This window comes from Narcine bancroftii, chromosome 6 (genome assembly GCF_036971445.1).
Source record: "Narcine bancroftii isolate sNarBan1 chromosome 6, sNarBan1.hap1, whole genome shotgun sequence".
NCBI lineage: Eukaryota > Metazoa > Chordata > Chondrichthyes > Torpediniformes > Narcinidae > Narcine > Narcine bancroftii.
This window is the reverse complement of record NC_091474.1, coordinates 93,182,804-93,201,648: the sequence shown is the minus strand read 5'-3', so window position 1 is coordinate 93,201,648 and position 18,845 is coordinate 93,182,804. Positions and strand designations below refer to the sequence as shown.

The 18,845-nt window shown below is 46.6% G+C and overlaps 1 protein-coding gene across 1 annotated transcript in view; it reads right to left on the bottom strand.

Moving 5' to 3' along the window:
- Window positions 1-18,845, bottom strand: part of washc2c (WASH complex subunit 2C) — a 64,297-nt gene that overhangs the window by 9,890 nt on the left and 35,562 nt on the right. Inside the window, 12 exon segments of the mRNA XM_069888076.1 lie at window positions 1,700-2,212; window positions 8,633-8,836; window positions 10,069-10,131; window positions 10,367-10,471; window positions 10,809-10,928; window positions 12,802-12,921; window positions 13,206-13,355; window positions 14,114-14,284; window positions 16,324-16,409; window positions 16,412-16,419; window positions 16,675-16,837; window positions 17,902-18,043. Coding sequence (XP_069744177.1) covers window positions 1,700-2,212; window positions 8,633-8,836; window positions 10,069-10,131; window positions 10,367-10,471; window positions 10,809-10,928; window positions 12,802-12,921; window positions 13,206-13,355; window positions 14,114-14,284; window positions 16,324-16,409; window positions 16,412-16,419; window positions 16,675-16,837; window positions 17,902-18,043 — 1,845 coding nt within the window.

Sequence of the window (18,845 nt, the reverse complement as noted above, 5' to 3'; positions counted from 1 at the left end):
ACGCAGTTACAGTCCTTGCCCAACGCCTTTGCTACTTGTAAATATGCCCTGCTGGACTCGCCGGGCTGTTGCTTCCTCGACACAAGCATGAGCCGGGCATGAACTCTGTTCATTGGTTGATCGTACAGTTCTTTCAGTACCTTTATGGCTGCAGTGTAAGTGGTCTCATCCTGGATGTTCTCGTAGACTCTCAAGGACACGATAGACAGCAATGCTGTTAGATGCTGGTTATCCTCCTCCACCTCAATGAGCCTTAGGAAGTTTTCAAAGTTCAACAGCCAGAACTTAAAGGCTTTGAAGGCTGTAGCTGACTGTGGGTCGATGTCAAGTTTTTCTGGCCGAGTCAGACGCTCCATCCCTTTTTAAAAATAATTCTTTTTGCGAATAAAATTGTAGAGCTCGTCGAAAGAACTAAAGACTTGTTGATCCAAACCAAGGCTTTTATTAGCAAAAGACAGGAGCTCTTCACAGGTGGCCGACCAGTCTGGAATGATCCGACCTGGCTAGGGACACAACCCTTTAAGGCCCAGACAGTAGGCGTGGCTAAGCTCTCAGCCAATCGCTGGAAGCACAGTCATTACATACTCTAGATACTGTAACTAGATACATTGGTGATAGGTCTGTACTATCACACCATGCTAGTATCCTTCCCGTAATTCCTGTAAACAGCGGAGTGACATTTGCCATTCTCCAGTCCTCTGGAACCAGGCCAGAATCCATCGACTCCGGGACAATCATTACCAATGCCTTCACAGTCTCTGCAGCAACTTCCTTCAGTATGCGAGAGTGGTCCAGGTGACCTGTCTACCCTTTGACCCTTCTCTCTCGTGATCATGACAGCACTTACTTCCACTTCCCAGAACCCTTGAGAATCCAGAAAGCTACTAATTAAGGTCTTCAAGTGAAGACTGATCCAAAACATTGATTCAGTTCCTCTGACCTCTCCTTGTCTCCCATTACGACCTCACCAGTGTCATTTTCATTAAAATTTTTTAAATCTTGCCCTTGTGCAGATTTGTTGGGTCTTCCTCACAACCTACCTATCTTTGTATCATTAACTCATCCAAGCCACTAAGAGTGGCTAATAGTCAGTACCCCAACATTGGTTTTCCTTAACTAGCCAGGTGCCAGTGGATCAATCTCAAGAAGATCCAATGACCTCACTTGATTCTCAGCTAATTATTCCAATGAGATTATTATGTTTTTTTTTTAAATGTTTAATCTCATCATGTCCTTCTGATAAATCAAATCTGCTCCATTTACCAGATTCCCTTCATGCACCTATTAAACAGGATCTGGAAAATTTGCAAATTCCCTGTAAGAAAAGGATAGTGATTGTCTTAAATGTCCTCGTAGTTCTTCTCCAAGGGTGGGTACCAGTATTTTCCCCAACGACGGTGGCTGGGTGAACTGGCCGATAACTTCCTGCTCTCTACACTGTGATGTGACATTCCTGGTACAGTAAAAATCCTTAGTATTTGGCAACTATGGGGATTGGTAGATGCCGGATAAGTCAATTTTCCGGCTGCTTGAGAGTTCATGTTGCGTGGATTGGCAAACTAATGGTGAGGCGTGCCAATATGAAACTACTTTTTTTTACCCATTTATTTTCCGCCTGTTGTTTGAGGCTGCCAGTTGCTTAAATTCCAGATAACTGCAATTACATCCAATCAATCTATTCCTAACATGTACACATTACCTCAAAGATGTCAACTGATTTTGATGCCTTAGTTGATGGTTTAGCTATTTCCAGTTTTGGGGTTCCAAAAAGATCTTCACCATCTTTCTTGTCGAGGAAAGCAGGTTTGGACTTCTTCATTGTTTGTTTACTCGACCTGAAGAGGTCATTGTCGCTGGGTGCGAAGAGTGATTGCACTGGGTCCTTCTTTGGGAGGGCATCCTTTCTGATCACAGGCACAGGAGGTTTGAGTGAATCACCCGAACTGAAGAGGTCAGAATGGAGACTTACAGTGGCAGCAGAGAGTGGGTCAACATCTTCATCAGGGGAAGTGCCAAAGGACACTGATAGCACTGCAGGAGGAGTCTTCTCTGGGCTTGGGGTTCGCATCAGGTCTTTCCGTGAAACACTCTTTTTGACTGAAGAGCTGTCTGTTTCGGATCTTTGGTCCACCTCCTCGGCTGAGAGTTGAGCCGCTGATCGCCTTGCCTCCCTTGTTGGAGGTCGACGCTTTCTTGTTCCCCTTGCCCGACTCTGAAAGATAGCAGTGAATATTTTAGCAAGGAATGTGACCCATCAGCAGATGAAGTCCAGAGGTGGCCAAACATTATTGGTTGTGGGTCACATACAGAAAAATATAAGAAGTCATGGGCCAAACAATATTAAGCCCAGCAGTTTTCAACCAGTAAGAAAAACTGTGCTTTTTGACCAAAAACCTCTGTGCCATCGAAAATCCATTTTCTATCAAAATAACTATGATACGACTGAACAATTTAACTGTTGACATTACAGCAGTTTACTGATGTGCTCACATTTCTGTATCTGCTGCTCTTAAAGTTAATTTGAATGAATAAAACTCTAAAACTCTCATTCTTAAAGCAGAGCAAAATAAAAAGTTGGGTGCAAAATAAGATTAGGAGAAAAGATCAAGAAAGGGATAAATAAGAGTGTCTCCAACAATCCTTCACAACTCTCAGTGAATTCAGTTCCTGGCCCAAGTGTCCACGTTAATGATTATGGTGCAAAGTGTAAATCTATAGATAGCTCCAATAGCTGATGTGTAATAGCCTAACAGATCCCTTGCAAATCAAACATACTTCTGTGAAAAATTATTCCTTTTCCCCGTGTCTGAAATTTTCAGTGCTCCCTTGCTATTTTTCGACTTCGCCATGTTTTAATCAACTGAGGTTGATCAAAATGGCAGCGACATCTAGTGTTGAAATTAAGAGGTGCAGTGTACATACAGTGCAACTTACAGTTAGAGTCGAGGTTTTAACGGGCCATATTCCATTTTATTTTTAAAATTTGTCCTGGCCTACTTAAAAATGGGCTACAGTTGGCTCAGGGGCTGTAGTTTGGCCGCCCTTTGCTAAACTGTTCTCCACAGTTATACATGCACTAACACTCTTTATGCATAGTATAATGCTGAATGCAATACCCAAATGTGCTGGAGAAACTCAGCAGGTCACGCGCCATCCAGAGGAAGTCAACCCATGTTTCAGACCAAAATGTCGGCGACCTTTTACTTCCTCTGGATGGTGCGTGACCTGCTGAGTTTCTCCAGCACATTTCTGTGCTGCACTCAACCCCAGCATCTGCAAAGGTTTTTGTTTAACCACAAAATGCTGAATGCTCCAATCAATTACACCTATATAACTACCTCAAATTTTCCAGCCTCAGGTGTCAGGTGCCACACAATGCGCGGGCTCTTATTCGCGCGCTTTTCCTAATTGCTGGTGGAGGACTGGGACATCATTGGAGGCTATGCGCTCAGGTAAAGCGCTTGCTTAACTGTGGTGGCTGTGTATGATTTTGTTGTACGCGTGGGGCTCCCTCTACACCACCCGCCCCCCCAGAATCGTGGCTGCCAGATGCAGGTCCATGCTGGTAGTTCAGCCTGGGGCATCCTCTGGGATGTTTTAGAGGTGACATGATCAGTCTTGATCACGGTCCTGCCCGGAGCGGTGCCTCCGCCTGCTTCGCTCTGCCGAGGCCGGGGCCACCGCCTCCCCCTCGCTTCTGCCCGGACCGGGGCCGCCGCATCCTTCTTTCTGCCCGGACCGGGGCCTCCGCCTACTTCACTCTACCGAGGCTGGGGCCGCCGCCTCCCCCTCGCTTTTGCCCGGATCGGGGCCGCCGCCGCCTACCTTCTGCTTGGACTGGAGCCGGGGCTGCCGCTGCCTTCCCTGTGCCCGGATCAGGGCTGCCACCTCCTTCTTTCTGCCAGGACTGGGGCCTCCGCCTGCTTCACTCTGCTGAGGCCAGGGCCACCGCCTCCCCTTCGCTTCTGCCCGGACCGGGGCCTCCGCCTGCTTCACTCTACTGAGGCCGGGGCCGGGGCCACCACCTCCCCCTCGCTTTTTACATTTTACACCCCAGTTACACAGCAGTAAGAAAGGGTGTGACTCGGTCAACCCCGTCAGAATCCAACCGGGTCCCTGACCTACCTCAGAGGTAGTTAGAGAACCCAATTAAACTTACCTAGGCCATGTCCACAAGTGATTTGCGACCAGGTATGGTCCGACCTAGGAGGGGAGGCAGGTCCGTCCAGCCCGGGTAAGAAACCTGGATAGGAGAAGGCCACTCCGATATAAAACCTACGACCCAAGGACCTCGCTGCCACGTCCCAGCTTGCTTGGCCACGGCACACGAACCATGGGTGTAAAGGGTGGGGCCAGTACTGCGCACACTGCACTCCACCTAAAAGCTCCTTTGCGCAGGCCCGAGAACATGTCCACGTCCTCCCCCTCCACGTCCTCCCCCTTAAAAGATGTTCACAAACTCAAGCTAGCATGCTGGAACATCAGAACCATGCAAGACAAGGCTGACAGCCACTGACCTGAACGTCGGTCTGCCCTCATCGCACATGAACTCCTCAGACTTGACATCGACATAGCCACTCTCAGTGAAGTCCGCCTTGCAGATGTAGGCAGCCTCCAAGAACGCGGCGCGGGCTACACACTCTACTGGTCTGGCAAGCCTATGGATGAATGACGCCTATCTGGTGTAGGCTTCATGGTCAAGAACTCCATTGCCTCCAAACTCGAAAACCTCCCGACAGGCCACTCGGACCGGATCATGTCCATGCGACTCCCCCTTCAAAACAAGCGTCGCATCACCCTCATCAGTGTCGATGCTCCAACCCTCCAGGTGGAACAGCAGAAAAGGACAAGTTCTACACTGATCTGCGCAACCTCATTCAACGCACCCCTACAACCGACAAGGTTGTCATCCTTGGCGACTTCAACGCTCGCGTCGGCAAAGACTCAGAAACCTGACCAGGAATCATGGGCAAGCATGGTGTCGGCAAGTGCAACGACAACAGGCGCCTCCTTTTGGAGCTCTGTGCAGAACAGCGGCTTGTCATTACAAATACCCTTTTTCAGCAGAGGGACAGCCTGAAAACTACCTGGATGCATCCCCAATCCAAACACTGGCACCTCCTGGACTACGTCCTGGTGCGAGAAAGAGACAAACGAGATGTGCTCCACACCAGGGTCATGCCCAGCGCAGAATGCCACACTGACCACCGGCTGGTTCGCTACAAGCTCAACCTTCACTTCAAGCCAAAGTCCAGGAACAGTAAAGCCCCCAGAAAGAGGTTCAATGTTGGAAACTTGCAGACAAAAACAACTAGGAAATCCAGGAGCTGCTGGCAAAGAAGCAAGCTGCCCACCAGGCTCACCTTGCAAAGCCGTCCTGGCCAGAGAAGAAACAAGCCTTCCGTGGCGCATGCAGCCATCTTCAGCGCAAACTCCGGGAGATCTAAAATGAGTGGTGGACTAGCCTCGCCAAACGAACCCAGCGCAGTGCGGACATTGGCGAGTTCAGAGGTTTTTACGAGGCTCTGAAGGCTGTGTACGACCCCTCACCCCAAGTCCAAAGCCCGCTGCGCAGCTCAGACGGCAAAGTCCTCCTCAGTGACAAGATCTCCATCCTCAACCGATGGTCAGAACACTTCCAATCTCTTTTCAGTGCCAACCGCTCAGTCCAAGAATCCGCCCTGTTCCAGCTCCCTCAACAGCCCTTAAGGCTAGAGCTGGATGAGGTCCTCACCCGGGAAGAGAGATATAAAGGCAATTGAACAACTGAAAAGTGGCAAAGCAGCAGGTATGGATGGAATCCCCCCCAGAGGTCTGGAAGGCTGGCGGCAAAACTCTGCATGCCACTAATTGAGTTTTTCAAGCTCTGCTGGGACCAAGGAAAGCTGCCTCAGGACCTTCGTGATGCCATCATCATCACCCTGTACAAAAACAAAGATGAGAAATCAGACTGCTCAAACTACAGGGGAATCACGCTGCTCTCCATTGCAGGCAAAATGTTCGCTAGGATTCTCCTAAATAGAATAATACCTAGTGTTGCCGAGAATGTTCTCCCAGAATCACAGTGCGGCTTTCGCGCAAGCAGAGGAACTACTGACATGGTCTTTGCCCTCAGACAACTCCAAGTGCAGAGAACAAAACAAAGGACTCTACATCACCTTTGTTGACCTCACCAAAGCCTTCGACACCGTGAGTAGGAAAGGGCTTTGGCAAATACTAGAGCGCATCGGATGCCCCCCAAAGTTCCTCAACATGGTTATGCAACTGCACAAAAACCAACAAGGTCGGGTCAGATACAGCAATGAGCTCTCTGAACCCTTCTCCATTAACAATGGTGTGAAGCAAGGCTGCGTTCTCGCACCAACCCTCTTTTCAATCTTCTTCAGCATGATGCTGAAACAAGCCATGAAAGACCTCAACAATGAAGACGCTGTTTACATCCGGTACCGCACGGATGGCAGTCTCTTCAATCTGAGGCGCCTGCAAGCTCACACCAAGACACAAGAGGAACTTGTCAGTGAACTACTCTTTGCAGACGATGCCGCTTTAGTTGCCCATTCAAGCCAGCTCTTCAGCACTTGACATCCTGTTTTGCGGAAACTGAAAAAATGTTTGGCCTGGAAGTCAGCCTGAAGAAAACTGAGGTCCTCCATCAGCCAGCTCCCCACCATGACTACCAGCCCCCCACATCTCCATCGGGCACACAAAACTCAAAATGGTCAACCAGTTTACCTATCTCGGCTGCACCATTTCATCGGATGCAAGGATTGACAACGAGATAGACAACAGACTCGCCAAGGCAAATAGCGCCTTTGGAAGACTACACAAAAGAGTCTGGAAAAACAACCAACTGAAAAACCTCACAAAGATTAGTGTATACAGAGCCGTTGTCATACCCACACTCCTGTTCGGCTCCGAATCATTGGTCCTCTACCGGCATCACCTACGGCTCCTAGAACGCTTCCACCAGCGTTGTCTCCGCTCCATCCTCAACATTCATTGGAGCGACTTCATCCCTAACATCGAAGTACTCGAGATGGCAGAGGCCGACAGAATCGAATCCACGCTGCTGAAGATCCAAATGCACTGGGTAGGTCACGTCTCCAGAATGGAGGACCATCGCCTTCCCAAGATCGTGTTATATGGCGAGCTCTCCACTGGCCTCCTTGACAGAGATGCACCAAAGAAGAGGTACAAGGACTGCCTAAAGAAATCTCTTGGTGCCTGCCACATTGACCACCGCCAGTGGGCTGATATCGCCTCAAACCGTGCATCTTGCCGCCTCACAGTTCGGCGGGCAGCAACCTCCTTTGAAGAAGACCGCAGAGTCCACCTCACTGACAAAAGACAAAGGAGGAAAAACCCAACACCAAACCCCAACCAACCAATTTTCCCTTGCAACCGCTGCAACCATCTGCCTGTCCCGCATTGGACTTGTCAGCCACAAACGAGCTTGCAGCTGACGTGGACGTTACCCCTCCATAAATCTTCGTCCGCGAAGCCAAGCCAAAGATATAACTACCGACTTCACGGTCAGTAATAAACTACATTTTTAATTTTGTTACCCGGCATGGTTAGTGCCATGCTATTACATCGGCAGCAACCTGGGTTCGAATCCAGCTATGTCTCCAAGGAGTTCATACATTCTACTACGTGGGCTTCCTCCGGATGTTCCTGTTTCTTCCCACCCTTCAAAAACGTATGGGGTTTGTTGGTGAATTTGTGTACTTGGGGAGCACGGGCTGGACAGGCCTGTTATCTGATGTATGTCTAAATTTTAAAAATGTACTTTTTTGGCTTGCGTACAATTTATTAAATCTTTGGCTTCCATGTTTCATATTACTTCCTCAGATCAGGCCCAACACCCTTCAGTGTACACCTACTCTCTGCTCCTCAGGGTCCTTCATTTTCCCTCCACATCCCAAACACGTACTGACAGGTTAAATGGCCACAGTAGATTGCCCCTTAGTGGAGGTGAGTGGCCAAAAATAATCAAAGAGGAGTTGATGGGTATGGGTGAGAGTGGAGCAGCAGCAGAGGTGCTGGGAGATTAGGAGGGGGGAATGGGACGCATGGGATTGGCCCCCTGGACCTACGGAGCAAAATGGGCTCCTGGTTCAGGAGACCTTTCAGAAGCATTAGTGGTGCCAGTGGCAAGTGTTGTCGTCCACATGATCGTAGTAACGGGAACAGGCAACAGGAACAGGTATTCCAACCCATTCTGCACTCAATCGATGCTGTTTACCTGCCTTCGCTCCAAGCTCTGAATGTAGTTGCCGAACAAAATGAATCTATTACTTTTTCTAACTTTAACGCATTTTTGTTCATATCTTGAAGGTCTCAGGCACAAAATGTCGTTTATATCTTTATCTCCTATGGAAGTAATGAGTTCTTCCAGCATTTTTGTGTTTTTACTACAATCACAGTGTCTACAAACTTTAGCGTTTCACTCTGAAAACTCTCTGCAACCATATGTTTGAAATGAAATAGATCATCTGTTCCTCTCATTGGATTGGCAAATTAAGCTATGATTTCTCTAAGATATTCTTGTTTAATATCAATACAAGTTCATTTTTGAAAATCCCATCTGTCTGAATATACAGCAAACAGTCCAATTTTTGTCAAATCTTACCTTATTAACACTGTGCAGTGTGTCCACTTGAACTGGCTGATTGAAACTCACACCAATGCCTTCGCCCGGAGCTGATTTGGAAACTGTAGCTGGATTCTGGGGCACAGCTGGAGGAGATGCAAGGGATGCTGGTCCAGGCACAATCCCCTCAGACTTGGCTGAAGGTCCTGGCAGGAGACTCGCTGGATTAATCGCCAGGTTTGCCTTGAAAGAGACAAACAGTAGGGACAAGGTATGAACTCTCGCGGAGCTACAAATTAGAAGTGATAGAGGAAAAAAAAAGCCCAGCATGTGCACACTAACATTCGCATGCAGTTGAAGGCAGACTGAAGTACTGTTAATGTTTAAGCAGCAAAGAGTTGACAGAGGTTTGAAGCTCATTAACAGCCTGCGAAAGCTTGGTTGTAAATCTCATCATCCTTCATGCACCCAACTCTGCAGAATGCTGTATATTTGTGGGTGAAGAGTGCTTAGTGCCCTATTTTCCTCAATGAAACTTCAAATTTTAAGAAAAAAGGAGCCTGATATATGCTGCTGGTAAACCCTCAAGCTCATCCACCTTTCCCACCTCCTTCCTTCATTTGTTTTGTGCTCAGAAGCTGGAATCTTGAATGTGCTCTATAAATGAAGCTCCAGAGTGTTTCAAGGTGCAGAATTCTGACGATTTGAAACTTCCAAATGAGTGCCCCCCTCCTCTGGAGGGAAGAGTTTTTGGCATTTGAAGTGGAGGATAAGGTCTCAATCTTGAAAATCCCTCCATACAAAAAGGCAGTAATGGAGATTGCAAGAGATACAAAATTAACTGAACCCAGCCCCAAAATACAACACATCTAGGCTCCAACAACACAACAACCATTCTTCCATTGCAATCAATACAAGTGGAACAAAATTCAAGGCAGAGGTTCACTTTACCCCTCTCCTTAATGGACAGAAAACTAGTCAAAGCAGCAGGGGGTGTAGGTTAATTGAGCGGCACGGACTCATGGGCCGAAATGGCCCATTACTGTGCTTTATGCCTAAATTAAAAATTAATAGGTTGGCCAGCCCTGGACTAAATGATGCATGGCAAGGCTTTGGGTGAGCTGCAGGTTCAGGGTGGGTGGCTCCTTTTTAAATCAATAAGGGTCCCCATGAGAAAGTGGGGGCAGGCGAGATGGGGGACAATAGCACTCTTCGATCTGAAAATGGGGGAATCACAGCCGCAGAGGGCATCTCATCAGGAAGCCAGTTAGGGAGCTGCAATAGAGCGGCCGTGTCCCTCAACTAGCACACTCGAAATTACTGTGGCTGCAAGCGCAGAGACACTCGGCTGGAAACGTGCGAAAAACAACGGCCTGCACCAACACAGGGCGTCAATGAGGATCTCTGAAGAGAAAGTGATGGCATAAAACAGGAAGTGTCCAAAGTGACAAAGAATTTAATCTTAAAAATGTTACTTGGAGTTTTGCAATCCGAGAGGAAGCTCCTTTTGATTTAGTGGGACTCATGTGGGTGAGACTCTGTGGAGGGAGGGGAAAAGAGAATCAGGAAATGACGACACCACTTGGTCACATTTCTTTGAATTGGTAACAGATGCTTCTTCTTGCTGGATCTGTCTTAAGCCATCTTCTTTGCCTTTTGTCTTGCCCTGCGCTCCTCTTCCCCACCCCCAACACCCCTCCTCTCTTCCCCCAGCTTCAGCAGTCACTTGTTCTGATATGATTGTGTTGGAGGTTTGGAAATGGCTCAACTTACCGTGGGCAGCCCAGGTGGCTTTATCGATACTGCACTGAAGAGACCTTCATCCCTTTTGTCTTCAAATATATTGGATGTGGATGAAAGTGTTTTTGCAGATGATGGCTTTGTAAAATGGAAAATGAAAAGTGTTAGCAGCCTGTTTTCATGCTCGACAACTTAAATGAAGCAAACTAGAACAATAAAAGTACTCAGAATATGCCGATCGACTCTTGGCTGATTGATTTGGATTCAACTGCAACTTTTTTTAAAACGGTGCAATTAAACAAACTTCAGGCTACATTGAAGTGGTCTAATCAGGAATACAAAAAGCATGGATTTGTTATAATCCCATCAGCTTTTCAAGTTGGAATTCAGAATACATAGGTGCGCTGTGGTTTGCAAAGTGGTTATGTGCCCCATCATTCTTTGCCAGTAGTTTAATTTTCCTCATTATTACTACCTTGGTGCTGCTAAACAGATTGTCAGTGGTGTCGAAGAGATCGTGACTGGGGAGCTCTGCTGCCTTTGTCCGAGGTGACAGCGGGGGCATCACGGGAGGCTTGATTTCAGTCTTTTTAACCTGCAACACAAGCCAGCATCAAGAACAGTGGAATGAGCTTTCTCTTACCTTTTCAGGCCACTCAATAATGGACCCAATCCCCAACTTTATGCTGAACGCAATCTGCTGAAGGAATTCAGAAGGTTGAGCACCATCTCTGGGAGAGACAGCATAGTCGCCGATCCCAGCTGCACCCCTCCATTGACCTTTCACTGATCCCAATGAAGGGTTTCCGTTCAAAATACTGACCATTCCTTTTCTTCCACTGATGCTGCTCGACCCCGAGTTCCTCCGGCTAATTGTGTGGAGCTTCAGTTTCCAGTATCATAGATCTAAATACAGTAAAACCCTTGGTATCTGGATTTCAAGCAACTGGCAACCTCAAGAAACTGGCAAAAAAAAATTGAGGATACTTTAAAAATTAAAATAAATAAGAACAAAATAAGTAAAAAATAGGTAAGTTTAAAATTGTAAATGTTTTCTGAAGTAACACATTAGCCTTTGGTAAAGATGGGAGCAAATATTCAGCCAGCAGAGGGTCTTGCTCCTGCTTTGCTCATAGCAGCTGTTTGAGTAAAGCTGAATGGCGTCGCCCACAGTGAAGAGCTGGTTGATGCCGCTCGTCGTTGGGGTGGGGTGGGGTGGGGGGGGGGGGGCGCAACTCTCTTAAAAGTGTCCACTTATCCCTGCTTAGTAAGAATCTCCCCGATCAGAGGCTTTATCTTTAAATTTGGGGAGGAGGGGGTTTAATTATCTATAATGTTATTGTTCATCTTTCGGGTGGCTCCATGAAGGGGGAAGGAACCTGCAGATGCAGCGTCAGTTAAATGTTTTCAAGAATGTGACTGAAAATAAAGTAAAATGCTTTAAGGTTGATAAATTCATGCAAGTGATGTTTGTTCAGTGTAAGTACAGTATAATATTTTAGTCTTTTGATTTTCAATGCAGGTGTTAGGCATTGTAAGAGTAATGCTTCTCAAGCAACTGAAAAATATACTTATCTGGCATCTACCAATCCCCATCAGTGCTGATACCAGAAGATTTACTCTATATGCTTTGACAACTCTAAATATTATTTACATCAGGATCTAAATAATGGTAGACCAAGGAAACCTCATCTGTGGAGAATGGGTGTCCATAAGATTAAAAAGATCTTCAAGTTCCTCCTCATTATTGACTGCATCAGCCGACTCAGTATGGAAGAGTGGTTGCTGGCTGCCGGCAGATTCTGCTCCCTATCTTGCCAACCCCAATGAGTGGTCACAATCCGACCAAATGATACAAACTCAGGCCATGCAGCTCACACAGTCTCCAGGAAATCACCGAGCCAGGCGATCTCCCCCTCAGCATGAGGGTGCTCTAGTGTGCCACCAAGACATTAGCACCACCTCACATTCGCACCACAGAAGCCTCCCATACATTAAAAACACCACTGAACATGTATGCGCTTGACACTGTCAGTGGTGATATCCCACTTCACGAACTCCAAATGCTTCTATGCTGATGCTATGCTGTTCATGTCCAAGAGCATCCATAAATTGGAGGAGCAACACTTGATTTTCCGTCTCCAAGTGGACGGCATTAACCTCGACTTCTCTGGTTTTTGCTTGCCCACTCCCCATTCTCCCTCCCTTCCCTTGGTCTTCTATCTGCCAGCTCTCCACTCACAGAGCCATCCCCCCCACTTATTGGTGTGCCTTCCCTTATCCACCTAATACCTCCTGCCTGTGGTCTTCCCACTGGCCCCAGCATTTTGTTCGGGCACCTGCTCATATTTAAGCCCGAAATGTTGGCTATGCATCTTTATCTTTGCTATCTGCTGAGTTTCCCCAGCATTGTGCTTTTACTTCAACCAGGGTGTCTGCAGGATTGAGAGTTTGACTTTGGAATTCACCTCTGGTTGTCGAGCATCGGCAAAAAGGTCAACATCCGGGTCATTGTCCTTCTGCTGGTGGTGACTGAACAGCAACTCTTCATCCTGGAACACCCTGGTACTTGTACCACTGTCAGGAAGCTGCAGAGAGGAAAATGACTGTCGTCAAGAAAATTTACACGGGCTGGGTTCCGTGCAGTGCACGAAAGTGCAAGAGAAACTCAGCAGGCCATGTAGCATCTACAGGAAGTAAAAGACAGTCACTATTTCAGGGCCAGACTTCATCAGGAAATGTGATGATATCCCCGTTCCCAACAAAGGGCACAGGCCCAAAACTGCCTACGATCTGCTGAGTTTCTCCAGCGCCCTTGTCGTTTGTGAGGCCCTCACTCTGGATTGGAGAGAGCAACTATCCTGCAGTTCACCTTTTCTTCGTGAACAAGATTACACTGGAGAGTCATGTCCTCGACATTCTCATCCTCCTCTTCATCAAACAGACTGACCACTGGTTTGCGATTACTCTGCGACTCCTCCAATGAAGAAGGGCTTTTGGGTTTGGATGGAGCATCATTTCCCTGAAACAGAAAACAAAGAAATTTACGCGTTAAGAGAAAAAATGGCGGCGCAAATCATTGCCTGAAGAGGGCACGCAAAAATCATTGAGGACCCCTTCCACCTCGCACGCAGCATCTTTCAGCTGCTCCTGTCAGGGAAGAGATGCAGGAGGATCAGAGCCAGCACCACCAGGTTGAGGAACAGCTTCTTCCCACCGGCAGTGAGAATGCTGAACAACCAAAGGAACGGCTCACACTGACCCTCTGAGACTCCCATTTGTACAAAGCAATATTTATTTATTTATTTATTTGCATAAATTATTTGTGTTACATCTGGTTGCACTGAGGACCGGAGAACGTTGTTTCGTTAGGTTGTACTTGTACAATCAGATGACAATAAATTGAGTCATTACAGTATCAACACAACTATCCTATAGGGAAGGAGCCCTGGTAGTTTTTGCTACACTGGTCTATATGACTCCAGTATTTCCACACTTTGATATCCCTTAATTGGCCTAAGCTTCTCAGCCACATCACCTGATGGTGGTGGTGGCCCACCATTATCTTCATATGGACTATATATCTGCAATCATGGGTTAGCTGATCCTCAAAGTCACCTACTGATTAGCATTTACCCCTAGTACCAGCTCATGCTGGAGAAACACAGCAAGTTATGCAGGAAGTACAGCAGGTGAAGAGTAACCAGAGTTTGGGGCCTTGGCCCTTTGGTCAGGTTGGATCATACTCAGCTCCAGCATCTGCAGACTCAACTTGCGTACCAGTTTGGAATTTCCTTGCTGCTCGAAGACATCGAGCCCAGCCAACAGAGGGACGGCACCTGGTGGAATTTTTTTTGTGTCGAGCCTCTGGTCCATTCGACTTTTCCCAACGGAATCATTTTCCACAGCTTTGCTGAGCACTGTTGATTCTTGGGGAGTGGCAGCAGACCTCTGTCAAAACAGAAGGTGACATTATCAGGAAAGAACTCGCCCCACCAGGTTCAGCAACAGGCTGCTACCTCTCCACCATCAGTCTCCTTAACGACAAACTCAATTCTTTTGCACTTTATTGATTTTTATCCCTCACTGTATTGCTTAGTCAGTTTGTTTAAATTTGTTTACGTACACTTTTTTTTTTACTACCAAAAAGTAGTAATTCTGCCTGGCCCGCAGGAAAAAGCATCTCAAGGTTAGACGTGACGTTATGTATGTACTCGGACAATAAATCCGAAATCTGAATCAGTGCAGGGCAACTCCGGTGTTGGACAAACTGAAACAGTGAAGATGAGCTCTCTTGTATCATCTTTAAACTCCTTGGGGCTTTTTTTCCCCTCCATTTCTGATGGAGCAATTTCAAACTTTGGTGCATCCCCAGAAAAGTTTATTCATGGATCATGGCTGTTTGTCGCTTCTCATACGGAGAACTCACATTCAACAACTTACATAACCATATAAAAATTACAGTACGGAAACAGGACAGCTCACCTCCTCTAGTCTGCACCAATTTAGTCCCTGCCCGTAACCCTCCAACCCCTTCACACTCATGTACTCATCCAACTCTTAAATGACAAAATTGACCCTGCTGCAACCACCTCTTCTGGAAGGTCATTCCACTCATGTTACTTTTGTTCCTCTTATGTGACTTCTAAGCTTTTGCCCCCAACCCTTAACTTATGACCTCTCGTTCTAATCTCTCCTACACTCAAGGGGAAGAGCCTATTCACATCTACTCTATCTATTCCCCTCATAATTTTATACACCTCTATCAAATCCCCCTCAACCTTTATGCTCCAATGAATAATACCCAGTCAACTCAATCTTTCTCCGTATTCAAGATGCTGCAATCCAGGTAACATTTTAGTAAATCATCTCTGCACCCTCTCTACCTTATTGATATCTTTCCTATAATTTGGAGACCAGAACTGCACACAATATTCTAAACTTAGCCTCACCAATGCCTTGAACAGTCTCAACATCATCTCCCAGTTTCTATATTCTATGCTATATACCAAAACCCTTCAAAGAATGATGAACTGTAATTCCAATGTTTCTGCATTCCTCAATCCCCCCCTCCCCCCCTTCACTGCATATGTCCTATTTTGGAACTCCCCTTGCTGTCATAATGTGCTCTCTCTCCATCCCTAGCCTCCTGCATTTCAATAGCCCACTTTTTCTGAAATCTTGCGCATATTCCCCCAATCCATCAATGACAGGTTTGGCCAAGAGGTGTCTATTCTCTCGATGGAATTCTCTCCCTCAACCCTCCACCTCCTTCCACTTCAAAACCTAACTCTGACCAAGCTTTTGGCTGCTGCCCAAATATAATAGGTATCAAAATGTGTTTGATGAAATTCCAATGAATTACTGCGCCTGGGCACTACGTTAATGCATGTTACCCAAGAACCTGTTTTTCACATGGAAACCTAATTACTGTAATAAGATAGTACTACAGTAATGAGTAGATGGCAATGAGAGATGGTGGGAGCTCTCAAAGCTGTCTCCCTTTCCTCTAATAATGACATTCATTAGGAGTGTTCCTTAAATAGGGGTCAAAGAATTAATGAGGACCCTCTCCATCCAGCACACAGTATCTTCGACCTACTACACCATCAAGGAGGCCGCATGGGAGCATCAAAATCAGGACTGCCAGGCTAGGAAATAGCTTCTTCCCTCAGGCTGTGAGACTGATGTCCTGTAACTGAGCAAATATCCCAAAATATGAAAGTATATTTATTTTAAATTGTACTGGTGTATATGTGCTGCTGTGATTTGTGTATCGTGGCCTGGAGTCTGATTGCATCCAACAGGTACAGTAAAATGAAAATAAACTTGAACTTGTGCATCCGTCCAGATCAGGACCAGTGACAATGGATCTAGCAGGAGCCAGACTGAGTTGTGCCATGCGACCAGAACCTTGAACATCGGTTCTGGTCCAAGTTCAATAGCAGTTTTCTGTCACTGGCATCAAATAGAGCTTCAAATCTGGGTACCTGAACGGCCGGCTTGCTGGCTGCTGGCTTCGAGGCAAAGAGATCATCTTCATCATCATCTTCAAACATGAGAGAAACTTTCTGGATTTCTTCTGACTGGAGAAGGAAGCATTATAAATGAAACTCAAGAAGATGATCAGAAAGTCACACGTCGGTCCTCACCCCCCTCAATCACTGGGGAATGCAGAAGAAAGACGGAGGAGAAAAGCGTGAGCAGCAAAGGAGAGATTACAGACGACTGTTAAAATCCACCATCGCAATGACCCACTGTCTTCAGGCTGTCATCGTGTTATATCCAAATTTGTGTTAAATTGGGGCTTGACTGTATATTATCATAGTTGCTAGTCTTACCTTTCCTTTCCAGTCATGCCAAACAAGTTGTCCTGCTCAGGGTCGTCGTCAAATAGACTGAGCTTCTGTACAACCGGTGAGACTCCAGAACCCTTTGGAGGTGCCTCCTTCCTTGCGGCTCGTGTGTCCTCAGCATCCACCGCAAGCTCTGATGCTGGCTGCCCTGCGCTTTGGCCGGTCACCCTGCAGGGAGAAGAAACGTGATGGGGGGGGGGTCATGGTGGTAGTGGCAGCAGAAATTGAAGACTCCAACAGAGCTGGACAAGAAGGGTATATGGCAGCAATGTACAACGGAGCTGGACAAGAAGGGTATATGGCAGCAGTGTACAACGGAGCTGGACAAGAAGGGTATATGGCAGCAGTGTACAACGGAGCTGGACAAGGAGGGTATATGGCAGCAGTGTACAACGGAGCTGGACAAGAAGGGTATATGGCAGCAGTGTACAACGGAGCTGGACAAGAAGGGTATATGGCAGCAGTGTACAACGGAGCTGGACAAGAAGGGTATATGGCAGCAGTGTACAACGGAGCTGGACAAGGAGGGTATATGGCAGCAGTGTACAACGGAGCTGGACAAGAAGGGTATATGGCAGCAGTGTACAACGGAGCTGGACAAGAAGGGTATATGGCAGCAGTGTACAACGGAGCTGGACCAGAAGGGTATATGGCAGCAGTGTACAACGGAGCTGGACCAGAAGGGTATATGGCAGCAGTGTACAATGGAGCTGGACCAGAAGGGTATATGGCAGCAGTGTACAACGGAGCTGGACAAGGGAGGGTATATGGCAGCAGTGTACAATGGAGCTGGACAAGAAGGGTATATGGCAGCAGTGTACAATGGAGCTGGACAAGGAGGGTATATGGCAGCAGTGTACAATGGAGCTGGACAAGAAGGGTATATGGCAGCAGTGTACAACGGAGCTGGACCAGAAGGGTATATGGCAGCAGTGTACAACGGAGCTGGACAAGAAGGGTATATGGCAGCAGTGTACAACGGAGCTGGACAAGAAGGGTATATGGCAGCAGTGTACAACGGAGCTGGACCAGAAGGGTATATGGCAGCAGTGTACAACGGAGCTGGACAAGAAGGGTATATGGCAGCAGTGTACAACGGAGCTGGACAAGAAGGGTATATGGCAGCAGTGTACAATGGAGCTGGACAAGAAGGGTATAGGCAGCAGTGTACAACGGAGCTGGACCAGAAGGGTATATGGCAGCAGTGAGCACGTTTTCCCAATATCCTTACCGTATCGCTGTCAAACAATGCAGTGGATTTCACACAGCTGGGTGCAGCTTTGGAGTCACTTTGAGGCTGAGATTTCTTTGATGCAGCATCTTCCTTTGAAGCAACAGGACTGAAGAGGTCACCCTATAAAAAAAAAAAATCCAACACAATCTGGATGGAGGACCAGTTAACTGTCTGCCTCAATATTTACAATATGGAAGCCAGTAAAATACTGCTCAGATTTCAGATTTATTTGACAGGGTATACGACCCTGAGCTTCCTTTTACCTGACAGCAGAATTGCCACTAATCGTTAGTGCAAAAATAAACTGCACACAACGTGAACACGTAAACCAAGAACTGTAGACAGCTCATTGTAAAGGTAGTGCAACTTGTTAATACAGGAGGGACACAGCTATTTAACTAAACTTGAACTATATCCTTCTGTCAGTCACATTTATTTTAGATTTACTATAAATGCCAAAAAGATGACGACAATAAAAATAACAAATTCCTCTAATCTGGAATGCCAGATATACTTCTTCATGAAAAAAAATCTTGTAGGATTACAGGGAGGCAAAACTAACAGGATAGCTTCTTCAAAGAACAGACTGGCCTCTTTTGTGCAATCATCCATCTGGGGTTTAACATAGAGCATACGCCGATTCTGAATTAGCACCTTCAATGCAAGATTTATTTGGAGATTCCTGGACAACAACCTCTTCCCTCTGCTACTTTCAGGCAGAAGGTTACAGAAACAGAAATCCAGCATCTCAAGGTTCAAGGACAATGTTTACCCAACAGCTATCAGGCTTTTGATCTTCCCCAGGACTAATCTAACCCAGCCATGAACGAACCACTCCGGGTAAACAAATGTCACTTCTTTTTTAACCCTAATTGCTATGTTAAATATTTATGTATCCACCCTTTTATATTTCTTTTTCTTA